The following is a 14350-nucleotide window of genomic DNA, read 5'->3' on the forward strand; positions in this document are numbered from 1 at the left end:
GAGAGAGAGAGAGAGAGAGAGAGAGAGAGAGAGAGAGAGAGAGAGAGGGAGGAAATGTGACAAATCCAGATGAAAGTGGGTAAAATCTGTAGCTCATTTTTTTCATAATTGGTTCTTTTATGATTCTCAGCGTGGAATGTATCTGACCATGTTAAATGTGTGCGTTTGTGTGTGTGTGTGCGCATGTGTGTTGGATTGTGTTTTGATCAAAGAGCTGTTTAATCAGTGGACGCGTAGCAGAGACCATTAGTCCATTTTAGTCCATCTAATTTCTCCACTTCTTCTCTTTTATCTTCTAATTAAAATGACCTTTTTTCCATCCTTCCTTTCTTGCTTCTCTTCTATTGTCTTCTATTTTTTTTGCGCTTGTTCAGAATATACTGCTGTCAACATTGTGTAGTGGAATTTACTTTTTCTTGCCAAACATGGATTAGAAGTGTTTGGTCCCATCCTCCTTTATTTAGCATAGCATCTGCACATGCTAGGCAGCTACTAGACAGACGCTCTGAAGTCTGGATTCTCATAATCTTCTGAGTGACATCTTAAGGAGGCTTTGCTTTCAGTCTCCTCTCCTTGTCTTTGTGTTTGCTGACTCCCCTTGTCATTCTCTCTAGAGGGCTGTCACCAGGAGTTCACAACCAGCTGGCTCTCTGGTGTCATTGTTGTCTCGATGAACAAGGTTCATCTCTTGCCTTTGAGAGGAGGATCTTGATGTAATAGGGTCAGCGCTGTTTCATCATCAGGATTTCAAGGCCTTCTCCAAAGAAGTCCATTTTAATAAGATATTTTCATCTCATCTATCCTAAACTCAGTTTGGCTGCCTTTAGTCAAATGAGTATATATTTAAAGAGAGGTCAGAGGCAAACAACAGAAGTACCTCACGGAACAATCTGCTGTCTTTGAGTTCTGCAAAGACATCTTCTTTGTCTTACTGCTTCCCATATTTCTTTGTCTTTGTTTGTTGCCTCGTTTGTCTGCTTTTCTCTTGCTGTCTTTATCTCTTCTGCATGATCCCTCTTCAATGCAGCTCTATCCTGCATCCTCGCCTCCATCCAACAACCTCCAGAGCTGCCCGACAGAGCAGAAAGTGGTATTGATCTAGATATTTCACAGGGTGACGGGGAGCGAGCTGGGTGTCTGTGTGAGAACTCCAGGAGCACTGGGGGTCTGGAAGGAGGAAGAATGGGTGATCACCTCCACACATGGCAGAAGTATGTTTTGTTGTGACTCAGTCGGCCTCAGAGCAGCAGACTGTGTGGGGAACCTTCAACTCGTCGCTTTGGTTTACTTTGAAAACGTTCGTGGATTACACAACTAACAAACAGGTTTATCTTGGTAAAGAGTAGTTGCACTGTTATTTAATGTCATAACTAGGTTTAAAGATGTAATCCTTGTCATGGTCTTTTAGTTTGTTTCCTGTTTGATTTTAAAAGTTCCTCTCACCATATGTCATCTTGTGTTTTACCTTCTTACTTTGTCTTTTTCCACCACACCTGACTTTCATTAGTTAATTAGCTCCTTGTATATTTAGTCTGTGTGTTCGCACGTTTCAGTGTCAGACTGTCTGCTAGTAGCTTGTGTATACATCCCAGCCTTGCTCCTGGTGTTTAGTTTACGTCAGTAGTTTTTGGATGGTCTGTTTGATTGGAAAATTAACCGGAAACAGAGGCTTGACCTCGTCTAGTCACTGCATCCTGGCTCTAGCCAGGTTGAGGAGGTGCGACTCGGTTAAACCAGGTGTAAGTAATTCGGATAAAGGTGTTAAACACACTAAACACTGAGTAAGCTGATGGTCTCATCCAGCATTTGATGCAATATCTGTACGAAAAATAGCACGCTGTCATTCGTAGAGATTCCACGAAGTTCACTGTATAAAATAATAATACTAAAATAGAGCAAAGTACATACACAAACCATGGAATAACTGTGAAGAGACACATTGTTTGATGGTGTAATTGGAGTGCCTTCTGACTGAACAGATAAGGCCCAGGAGTAATCAAGCCTGGCCGTTAGCCTGCTTCATTACTCCTGCACAGAACACATCTCTACGGTCATTTGTGTGCGACTGCTTTCATGAAACCGAGTCATGGCTAAATTCAGTCAGGATAAATGGAAAATCCTGTCTTCATCCAACATTTAGGTTTTGTTAATAGCCACCAGTTTTTCACTACTGTTTCATATAATATTTAAAACTGATTTGATCCAGAAAATGACTGGGGTCTTGTATTATGAATGCTTTTTTTATTAACGATTGCGGTCATCAAACTGGTGACAAATACGTCACTTTTCCTGTGGCTGTTTTGCAATAAAAGCTTTTAATGTGAAGCATCGGCAGTAAACAATGAAGGCTGATATGAATGAGATTGAACTTTAAACTGTAACACTATTTCCTGTAAATCCCTCATACGAGGAAGGTCATTCCAACCATGGTTTGAATGGCGGACTCCGCCACATAAAAAATAGAAAAACACTATTTAGAGAGGTAATTATTGGATGTAAATATACTGAATATGAATGGAGTTTGATAATCTTAAAGATTATGACTTTTATTAATTCACTTTTGATTGCTGGTCAATTTTGGATACATTTTGCTGTGGGATATAATGATGGAACAATGTTTTAAATTTTCTACAGTTCGAATTCACATGATGAATATCCTACTATTATCTAATATCCTAACATTGTTACATTAACAAGGACAGTGCAATGTATCTGTGTTAAGTAACACTGAGTATATTAAATAAACGAGAATACAGAATGGGGAAAAGCACAGAAAATAAGCAGCGTCTCTCTCTCACAATTCGATTCCTCACCTGGGCTTGAAAAAAAGACAAACTTTCATCCTTCATCTCCTGTCCTCAGGCTACAGTCTTCAACTCCTCTGCACTAAGTTAAAATAGCTTGCCGTGCATTTTCACGAGGTAGACATGCTGATATTGAGCCTCAGGCCTTCCAGCTCCTTCCTGGGTGATTAGTAAATAAGACCCTTCATATTTTGGTTATGTGTACAGACATGAAATCTTGTACTCATACCGGCTGAACACTCTCAACTGCCAGCACCTCGAGAAGAGGACAGAATTTATCTCCATTGAGATTTTTGACTTAGGCTTAAATGAAATTCAGTGGTTGTTTACCAGCTGCCCATAACTCCGAAAGAACAGAAAGCACTTCTCTCGGGGCTTTTAAAGTGAGACTCGTACTGCACATAAATTGCAATGGTGGTCAATCAATTCATGAATTCTGGTTCGTTACAATGGTGTCCAGAAATGACAATAACTATTTAGACTGAAATGAATTAGTGAACCAATGATCCTAAAGTATTAACGAAAACAGACGATGCGATATCATACTATTCAGAGTGGACATGCCTGCTTTGTGCTTCCTTACTTAACAGCTTTCAATGTTGTGACTCCATCTGAAGCCACTCTGTCTGCTCCGCTCCTCTCTGTCTCTCCAGACTGCTTTTCATCCAAAGCAGAGGACCGGCTCTTCAGGAAACTGTTCAGAAGATATAACCAGTTCATCAGACCAGTTGAGAATGTCTCTGACCCCGTCACTGTGGAATTCGAGGTCTCCATCTCACAGCTGGTCAAAGTTGTAAGCTACACACCCAAACACACACGCAGTAGATATTCTAATCATAACATGCCCACTAAGCGGTTAAGTCCTCTGTTCAAGGTGTTTTAAGCACTTTTGCATATTCATTTCATACCTTTCTTAATATTTCGTTTTATAAGCGTGTATGAGCAAAGTATGTAACCAAAATGTTGTTTCACTAATAGCAACCTCCCAAATATGTGTGACCTACGAGACGTCTTCCAACGAGCATGTTGATCATATTTCATACCTTTGATGCAGAAAAGGCAAAAGATAAGCTGCAGAACGAGAGACGTGAACACAGTCTTTATTTAGTCTGTTCAATGTCACGGATTGTGAACATGTCACACAGTGTTGTTCTACACTGCTGGTTCGCTTTGGCAATGTTAAGTTTAAAGCGGTGGGGGATGGTGGTGTTGGTGGTAGGTGTGGGAGGGGGGGGGGGGGTGCTGCACATCCCCCCGGTTTTCAGCTCAAAATAGAAATCCTCAGATTAAGGGGAAATTGCCTGCAGGAACCTGTTTCAGACTGGACGGATGTATAGCTATGTCGGTGAGATTAATGGAAAGGTGTGTGTGTGTGTCTGTACACAGTGTTTGCAGCTGATATATTTTTGTATGTGGTTTATGTGGAATTCTGAAAATCACAGGACTGCAAATCAAACTGATCTAAGGTGACAGAGAGAGGTGGAGAGGAAGTGACATGTGTAACCTCTCCATCTGTTATTAACCTACTCAGTCAATCAACTGCAGCTCCAGAGGACAAAGATTAGACGACAAATTCCATTTATTTTAGAACATTTTGTGAATAATTTTTCCTGGATATATAATTTACTTTTATTTTCTTTTAAAACTCCACATGGCGTACACTTTGCTTTACTTCAACTGATGTACCAACAACACACACACACACACACACACACACACACACACACACAAAGAGTTCTGCACGTTAACAAGCCGTCTTCCTTCTTTTTGTCTTTGCAGGATGAGGTGAATCAGATAATGGAAACAAATTTATGGCTCAGACATGTAAGTACACACACAAGCACACACACACACACAGACACACACACACACACACACACACAAACATACATACACAGACACACACACACACACACACACACACAAACATACATACACAGACACACACTATTTCATTGACCTAACCCCATTTCTAAAGAGACAGAGGTAAGGGGAGACTGAGGAGGGGTATGTTAACACATACCTATATATATAAAGCAGACATCAATATGGGATGCAACACCCTGTCTCCATGTGTGCTTGTGTGTGCGCTTGAGTGTGTGTGTGTGTGTGTGTGTGTGTGTGTGTGTGTGAATGTCATACATCACTGAAATGTTAAACACAGTCAAACAAACAAAGAACATGAGACAAGTGAACAAGAAAACAAGGATATCTCAGATAGACATTTGAATGCAGTCTGCTGGTGATGGATGTCAGCATTATGTTTAGTCACGCGCGTCTCTCAGCAGATCAGATCCATGGACCCTGAACTCCTGACCTCCAGCCAGCTATTCTCCCAAATAACACATTCTGTCTCCATCCTCCAGGCTGCCTGATACCTTTAAGTTATTGTTTATTTCCTTTTACTGTACGAAATCTGAATTTCCTTTTGAAAAAAAACAACCATATAATTTAAGCTACAATTTATGGTAAACATTATAGACTTTGCCCTTTTAAATCAGTGACTGATTGAGGCCAAACAGCTGTTGGATGCTGATCAATGGTGGCTAAGATGATCCTGATCTCTAAGCTTTCAAATGAAAATGCATTGAAAGGCCCGTATAGGATGATCTTATTGGTAATGGCTGAGCTGTTTATTTAGTACAAGGCATCACTAATGAGACGCGGTGTAAACACCACAGTCACTGATAAAGATTTTGATTCGCAGCCATTTCAGAAAGCCCCCCTTGATGCATTTATTGCATCTGTTCTGCAGTGACGCTGCAGGGGATTCCTTCTGTAACAGCATACAGCATCTCTAAATGTCTTCACTTTCTGCTCCTTAAAGCTCTGTTGAAATATACATTCCTACTGTGTGTTAGCTAATACCGAGTGCCAATCTGCAGGCTGGCTATTTTATGTATTTCATTGCGTATGAATTTCAGGTTGAGAGTTGCTCGTTAATCAATCTACGGGGATAATAAAGTATGAAGTATTGTTACAAATCGTTTCACTATTCAGAACTGAGAGATGCAAAATATTATGGATTTTATATGGTGTATCCTTATTTAATATCTAGTTAAAGGAACAACAATAATAATAATATGTTACATACATTAGAAGAAGTGAAAATAGTAATTCCCAAATTAAAGAAAAATAGAGCATACTATGAATCCACATAATAATAATAATAACAATTATAATAATATTAATAATAATTGTGCTTCCCTTCCCTTAACTTCCTGTTTAAATTCATTCATTTGTGAAAACTCACTTTGTTGATTACACTTAACAGAAATGACCCACTGCATGCTTTTCTCATTGCTGTCATGATCATAGAAAGTAAATGTAGAATCATTTACTGTTGTAACAATAAGCCATAAACCTTAAACGATCATTACATCTCCAGCCAATCACATTGTAAACTCCCTGGATGGATAAATGAAGAAGCCAGTGTAGCATGAAGTGGTTAATTAAACAGCTCCCAGATCATAACAGGATATTAATCTGCCTGGATAATGAATTTATTCATCTTGAATGCAATGCAAATAGCCAAGACTAATGGATCTACGGCTCGTGAAATGTTACCCACAGGTATGTTGAATGGAATGCAGTCAGTGAGCTATTTACATAAATGCTTCTCTGACACGTGCTCCTCTTTTTATTCTGATATGTTGCAGATGTCTTATTATTTGCTTACTTACATTGTGTCTCTTTTAGGATGAAATGCATCAAACAATAACACATTTGCTTGATTTTCTGTGAGAAAGCAGTGAAAGCACTAATGTTCCTGTCAATAAACATTATCTTTATTTGGCTCTGCTGTAATACATCAAAGGAAGTTCTGACTGCAGTATAAATATGCATTTCGAAATACTCCCATGAAGGGGAACGTCTCAAGTGACTAATACTGTCTGCAGTGTACAATGCAAAATCAAAACATATGGTTAGCTCCCCAACATGCTCTCAATGTTTTCCTCTTCTTCTCTCTCAGATTTGGAACGACTACAAGCTGCGATGGATGCCGGCAGAGTTCGATGGGATTGAGTTCATTAGAGTTCCATCAAACAAGATCTGGAGACCCGACATCGTGCTCTACAACAAGTGAGACTCATCGTATTATCATTAGCTTGTTGTTTAGCTTCAACTGCAAATAATTAAACCCCAACTCTGCAGTTGCCCTCAGCTCTCTGGAGTGTTTGAGCTTCTTTCAGCTTATTGTTTTGGTTTCACTGCTTTGGTTCATTTTCACCACTCTCATCTTCTCACCAACCTTTGTTTCCAGCAGCAGACTAGCTGGTGAACATAGTGGAGCATTTAGCAGCTTAAGAGCCAGATGCTTTCCTCAGGCTTTGGTCGAGACCAAATCTGAGCTAAAATGGAAATTAATATTGGACTTACATTCATCCAGTAATGAGAAACCCGACGCCGAATGACTGATAATGCTGCTCTGTGTCTGTATATTTGTAAATAGGCAACTGCTTGCCAACATGCTTGCTTTAGAAGCGTAGGTGAAAGCGTGACAGTGTGACAGCGTTGTCACATAACGATGTCACCGAACCACTATTCATCCACTATCTGTAGAGAGGACGGATCAGAAACCACTCATGTCAATCATTCTGTAAAAAACAGTTTTGTCATTTCAGCATGAGAACTTGTGTTGGTAACATCATCAACATATTACATTAATTACAAATTCCTTGAAGCACAGAGGCATTGTCTACCTCTAGCTGCTGCTCTATTCAACAGACCGTAATTACACTCAATTACACTCTTCTATTGTTTGTGCTCTGCTCTGCTCTTTCAAAGTCATTTTGTCTTCGTACTTACAATCGTGACTCATAATGTTAATCAAAGGCAATTTTATATTTTACAATAATCCATAATGCAGTTTCATTGTACTCTGTCTTTCTGTCCTATTATAGCTTTCTTACCTCCAGAACCTCACCTTTTATCTTCTCCTCTCTTGTGTTTCTCGCTTTCATTTTCTCCTCACCTTTCCTCCCATTGTTTGATGTCTCTGCCTCCCTCTGACCTTTGTGTCCTAATCAAAACCTACACATGCTTGTATTATATCTCCTCATATCCTCTCTGCCATGGGACTACTGCTTTATTACACACACACACACACACACACACACACACACACACACACACATCACAGCGCTGTAGGTGATTTCCTGGTGGAAGATAAGACCAAGGCTCTACTGAAGTTTGATGGTACCATCACCTGGGTTCCTCCAGCTATTTTCAAATCCTCCTGCCCCATGGACATCACCTACTTCCCCTTTGATTATCAGAACTGCTCCATGAAGTTCGGCTCCTGGACTTATGATAAAGCCAAGATTGACCTGGTTCTTATTGGGTCGAAGGTCAGTGTTTGTGACTGTGTCCAAGTCTGGCGTAACGATCAACTATTTATCAATTTCATTACTTTTCTTTCTTTCTTGTTTACACTCATCCATATAGATACTGCATGTATTTACTGTGGAGATCATTGTTTCTGGTAAATTACCTTGGAATGTTGAGCACTGCTCAGTCTTCTGTAGCTCTGGAAGGAGCTCTCTACAGTCTTGAAGTATAACCCTGATGGTGTCATTAGGGTTACCTTTAGTAGAAAATACCTGCGTCATAAACTGGGGACACGGAGTTTGAATGATGTGGGTATTTAGTGTTGGGCCAGAATAAAATGTTTCAAACAATCAAACACATACAGGACTGGCAAACTGAATTGTATCTTTTGTTGTGGCACTTGACTGAGCAACCTCTTCGCCGTAACTCGGAAAAAGCGGCTAACCACTAAGATGAGAATACTGGTCTGTCTTCAAGGTCAGCCCACCTTAAGTGAGCATGGTGCTAACCCCGTTCACTTTAATCAGCAAGCAAGACACAGGAACTTCTTGAGGAGTTGTAGCATTTATACACCAGCAGCCTAAACTGTACACTCGACACTGCTCTAACGTTACTGTTAACTTCATACTCACTATCACACACGCTCGCTCCCTCTCTCGCTCTTTCTCTTTCAACTGCACACTTGATAAAGTTATTGGCCGCCAGGCGTTAAAACGCTGACTGGCAGAAATCCGTCTCGTCTTCTCCGTCACTCCAGAAAACATGAATTTTCAAGCAAACAAATACAACGAGCGCCTCGTTCCGTCTCCATGACATTGTCTGTCAGACACTCGAGTCTCCGTTAGTCTCTTTATAAACAGACATGATATTATGTTAACCACGTTGTCATGTTTCTTATTACTAATCCAATACAAGTTGGACTTAGTGCTGTGACTGTCGGTGCAAGTTGCTGATGTACATTTTCAGTTTTCCAGAATGTGTTATAATGAAAAATCGTTTTGCATAAAATCAAACGGATGTAAGCTTTTACTCCAGACTGACAGAACCAGAAATCAACCGAACTCTAATCCAGAATGCATGGAGGGTTTAATGAAGGATGTGTATTATGTACAATGCATGTATAACTTTTTCAAAGGGCAATAAATCGCTGGAGTTCCTCTTCTAACATCTTTTATCATTGTGTGTTTTGAATAGAAATTGAACAAGAAGAGTTATGAGAATAAAATTGAATTTTGAAAGCAAGGTTGAACACAACCATTCTGTAGTTCAACTATTTAGTTTTGTTGGTTACTTAGAGGGACTCTGGTGGATAATCAGTGGCTTCACTTCCGATTATTGTACGATTTTCTGAGCCGTTAACATCACAAAACTGCCTAATTTACTGTAAACTACAGTGATCAGCGTCTTCTTGCAGCGCCGTACAGTATTTTGGGTGCATGTGGACATGAAACAGGTGAAAATCTCTTTGTTTTGCACATTCTAACAAATCCATATTCATCAGGAAAACAACTGTGAAAACCAAATGCACGAGCGTTATATGTATTGTACTGACCTTTAAGAATGGTAAGCAGACCCTGAATGTTGTTGTGGTGTGAAATCATTCCATCATTTGATTTTAAGATCTTTATCCATCACCAGGTGAATCTGAAAGACTTCTGGGAGAGCGGAGAGTGGGAAATCATTGACGCTCCGGGCTACAAGCATGATATCAAGTACAACTGCTGTGAAGAGATCTACCCAGACATCACCTACTCCTTGTACATCCGGCGGCTGCCGCTGTTTTACACCATCAACCTTATCATCCCCTGCCTCCTCATCTCTTTCCTCACGGTGCTGGTTTTCTATCTCCCGTCCGACTGCGGAGAGAAGGTCACGCTCTGTATCTCCGTCCTGCTCTCCCTCACTGTCTTCCTGCTCGTTATCACCGAGACCATCCCCTCCACTTCGCTGGTCATCCCGCTCATTGGAGAGTACCTGCTCTTTACAATGATCTTCGTCACACTCAGCATCGTCATCACCGTGTTCGTGCTGAATGTACACTACCGCACGCCAATGACCCACACGATGCCGGATTGGGTGCGCTCGGTGTTTCTCAAAGTGCTGCCGAAGATTATGTTGATGCGGAGACCGATTGACGACGACAGCAAGCCTGGGGGGTTGGATATCAGTGGGGAGGCAGGAGGAGCTGGAGGGGGAGGAGGAGGCGGAGGAGGTAAAGGAGGGAAGAAACGGAAGAATAGCTTGATGCAGGTAAGGCATTCCCACCCCAAAACATCTAGTCCACTTGAGCTCTCGGCTCTGACCCAAGTGTCATGTCTGGACCTGTTCTATAAACCACAGAAAGTTTAGGTTGTCAATTCATCTTGATGTGGCTACCCTGCGCTACATCACTTTGTGAAGGCCAACTAGAGGCCAGGAGTAATGGCATTACCTCCACCAACAGACTGAGAGTGTTTCTAACAGTTTGATAGTTTGCTTGTCAGACCATACAACCGTCTTCCATCTTGGAGTGCTCTTCTAGAACTTCCTGCAAGAAGCAAATCATTTTTAAAGAGTTCTCTCACACACAGTGTTATTATTGAATCATACTGTAGATACACCACCATAACTTTCACCAAAGGTTTTAAACCCCAAAACACTGGAAAGAAACACGTACTGTATCTACTTCATATCACCGTGTTAATGTTGCACCTGCTGTACAGATCCACATGTTTTATATGAAGTAATTACCCAAGAATGTCAACTTTGAGTTGAAACTTAATCCAAAACTCTGTTTGTGATCGCAGCAGGTTGGAGGAGGCTCTCTCAACTGTCTGGAGGTCGGGGACAGTAAGTTCTCCTCCGTGGACGGCTGCACTGGTAAGAAATGCCCTTGCCCCTGCCAGCATGGGAAGGAGACCCCAGAAACACCAGACATGGGGAAGATAACACGTCAGCTGAGTCATCAGAGCATCAACACCGTGGTGGCCTTTTCTGTGCTGTCACCTGAGATCAAACAGGCAATCGAGAGCGTCAAGTACATTGCTGAGAACATGAGGAGTCGCAACAAGGCCAAAGTAGTGAGTACTTCATATTTTCATTGTATTTGATTACTCAGAATGGTTAATAAGTAAAATAAATCAAATGCAACGCAAGCTTTTTTATCAAGCACCGCTGCTGTTCAAATGTTCTCCAACAAATGTGTTTTGCTTACGTTTACTGTCACATTCATGCTGTGTAAGCCAAGCAAAGTGTTAATGAGGACATTAACAATGGCTGTGTTGTATTCAAGTGTCCCAGTAAGCATGCACAATACCAGCACTCTACATGGCTGAATGGAATTCAGCTGCTTAATTGCATTAGTCACACCTGTGCATTATATATAAATCTGCTGCGTACATTTTCTACCAGATATCATTTAAACAAAGCCACAGGTTGGCCAAACATTTTTGGAGACAAAAAAAATACAAGCAGTGAAATAATAAACTAAATGTTGTAAACATACATCACAGCTTACAGACCATTTTCGGTATTAATTTGGACCCACTGTACTTTACACCGTACACTGGACGTTTCCTGTGCAATGAGGAATTATTGCACAGGACAACGTGGTTTAGAAAATCTGGTTAAACTTGTTTACAACCTGTCTTGTCTGCTTATGTATCTCGCCCGTCAGACGTTAATGTAATAATACATGGCCAAACTACAAAAATACCATCCAAGCTGTAATTAATCACAATCACGAGAGACATAAGCTCCTGCAAGGGGCACCCAGAGCCGTCACACAAACCAGCCTTCATCCACACACAAGACAAAGCAGTTACTGTACGTGTTGAATTTAACACCAACAACAATAACATGCTCATTATGCACTCTTGCTTCAAATGCAATTTGACTATTTTGAGCTTTTCTTTTGGATCAAGTCACATAAGAAAAATAATATTCCCATGTTTCTAAACTTTATATGCACCTACAGCCGCTCATAGAAAGCAACAACACACCAAGTGTTCAATGCATAATGCATTTATGCAAAACCACTGTAAACAGCACCGGCCCGGGAGAGTCATACTGTGATTCTGAGCAGCATTGTTGCAGATCCTAACTTGCTCCACAAGTTAACAATAGTGTAAATTTGAACCAAATGATTTTAGATGTGAGTCGAAGGCTCTCCCTCCTCTTCCTCTTCCTCTCTCTCTGTTATAAACACAGTGGTGAAATCTCCCGACGGGTAGAAACAGCCTTTGATATGCAAATATCGCGGCTCAATCAGCTTTGTCAAAACGCCTGTCGTTTCTTCTAACGCTATGGTTTGAATGCGATTAGCGTAGAAATTTCCTCCGGTGTAAATTATGTATCCGTGTCTGCTGGCTTGCAAGAAATGTTTAACTCTATTTTTCTCTTGGTCTGTTTTGTGGGTATTTCCTTCTTTCCATCCATCTGTGTACTCCTCACCTCCTTCATCCACTCCCACAAACCTCTCACCTGTAAATCACATGTCTCCGTTCATACCTATCCTCACCTGCTTTAAATAAAACCTCTCCTTCATTTGTCACCGCTGACGCTCTCTCACCTGTTGTCTTGTCCCCTCCCCTGCTCACAGGTGGAGGATGACTGGAAGTATGTGGCCATGGTGATCGATCGGATCTTCCTCTGGGTGTTTGTGACGGTGTGTGTCCTGGGAACCGTGGGCCTCTTCTTCCAGCCTCTTATGGGTTTCTTCTCATAACTGCCAACCGATTAGGGTTCACTGTCACCCTCGACCAATCCTGAACAAGTGACTAACTCTCAGTTCTCAGATGACCAATCAGAAGACAGTATTTTGAGTCCTAAAGGACTATTCGGTGTGCAGGTTTTGCTTCTTGCCTTTTGCATCGAGCAGTAATATAGAAAAATTGAAGTTGAGAAAAAAAAGAGTTTGATGTTTTCAGACTGGTGGATGAGCTGCGTAAGAGATGCAAAGGTTAGAATGCCTTAAAGGTTTTTACCCTTTAAGAAGCTTATTTTTACCTAAAACTGCACTCTGCCTTTCTGATGACCTTGACAAAAACAAGGTTATGATGCAGTGATGCATTTTAGATCATTTTAAGAAGTTTAAGAAAACAAACTTTATTTAAATTAATAACTGACAGTTTACAGGAATTAAATGTGTCTCTGTTTGGTTGTGACAACATGTTCTAGAGCCCAGAGATTGCTGAACAGCGTGCAGTTAATGCAACCTGGCCAGCAATACACAGTCACTGAGGTTTGTTGAGCTCATTTTACATCCTGTCTTAACTGAAATCATTCCCATGTTATTATATAAAGGTCGTAACTTAATTTTGACAAAATATTTAGTTACTGCGTTTTCGCCTCTTAGTCTTGATTCCTGGTTCTAAAGAGGTTTATTAGAGTTTGGGTGGGATCAAAACTTTGCACATCCAGTACTCTTTCAGGACTGGGGCCAGATAATTCAAATCCAACAGATGTTAGAAAACTGGGAACCCCCCCACCTCCAGTAGAAGTGACACAAACTCTCTACCATACAAAGCTCAACCCTGCAGCAGACACCTCTCCCCCCATTGAGCTGACTGATGATTGTCACACCCGCTCCCCAGTCGGTTTCATCAAGCTGCTCACTGTCAGAGCCAATCGCGCTCGCTGCGTTTTCTGTCATTTACAATTAGAGTTCAGGTTTCTGACGCACTTGGCAGTGCTGTTAACAAACAGGACAGACTGTTCCTCTCTTTTGTAATTAGAAACCATGTGTTTATAAATGTTCTCTCTGATTAATGTTCCACCAGGTAATTGGTTGGCCTGGTAAATATTGGATTCAATGGTACTTGATTAGTTACTCCTGAAATAGCATTTCTATTAATTCATGAGAGGATTCTATCATCCAATTTCAAGCCTGTTAATTCTCTTTTCACTTTTGATTAAGTTTACGATTAAGAGCAAACGTGCAACGCACAAAACACACAAGACAGAATCTTTGATTACTTTGACCACAATATTGTTGTTGGATTACATTATTTTCTCCCATACTTTTTGTTTATATGATGAGGAAATGCACAACTCATGCTAAAGGGAGCAAACATGTTTGTACAAATGATCTTTGCCTTTCTTTTGTCTTTGAACTTAAATAAATGCGATATTTGTTCAAATAAAATGCGAAACATTTGCTGGTAGAGGTTTTAAATATGCCACAAAAATGAATAACTAGCTTGTGAAGCAATTTACACACACACACACACACACAC

At 40.7% G+C, this 14350-nt stretch overlaps 1 protein-coding gene across 1 annotated transcript in view; it reads left to right on the forward strand.

The window, feature by feature from the left end:
- Window positions 1-14350, forward strand: part of chrna6 (cholinergic receptor, nicotinic, alpha 6) — a 20866-nt gene extending 6516 nt beyond the window's left edge. Inside the window, exons 2-8 of the mRNA XM_031864687.1 lie at window positions 3458-3597; window positions 4584-4628; window positions 6778-6887; window positions 7948-8155; window positions 9774-10385; window positions 10922-11194; window positions 12715-14350. Of these exons, the coding sequence (XP_031720547.1) occupies window positions 3458-3597; window positions 4584-4628; window positions 6778-6887; window positions 7948-8155; window positions 9774-10385; window positions 10922-11194; window positions 12715-12840 (1514 nt within the window). The 3' untranslated portion in view covers window positions 12841-14350. The remainder of the gene's footprint in view (window positions 1-3457; window positions 3598-4583; window positions 4629-6777; window positions 6888-7947; window positions 8156-9773; window positions 10386-10921; window positions 11195-12714) is intronic.

Source organism: Anarrhichthys ocellatus, unplaced genomic scaffold, assembly GCF_004355925.1.
Source record: "Anarrhichthys ocellatus isolate YVR2014 unplaced genomic scaffold, GSC_Weel_1.0 scaffold31, whole genome shotgun sequence".
Taxonomy (NCBI): Eukaryota; Metazoa; Chordata; class Actinopteri; order Perciformes; family Anarhichadidae; genus Anarrhichthys; species Anarrhichthys ocellatus.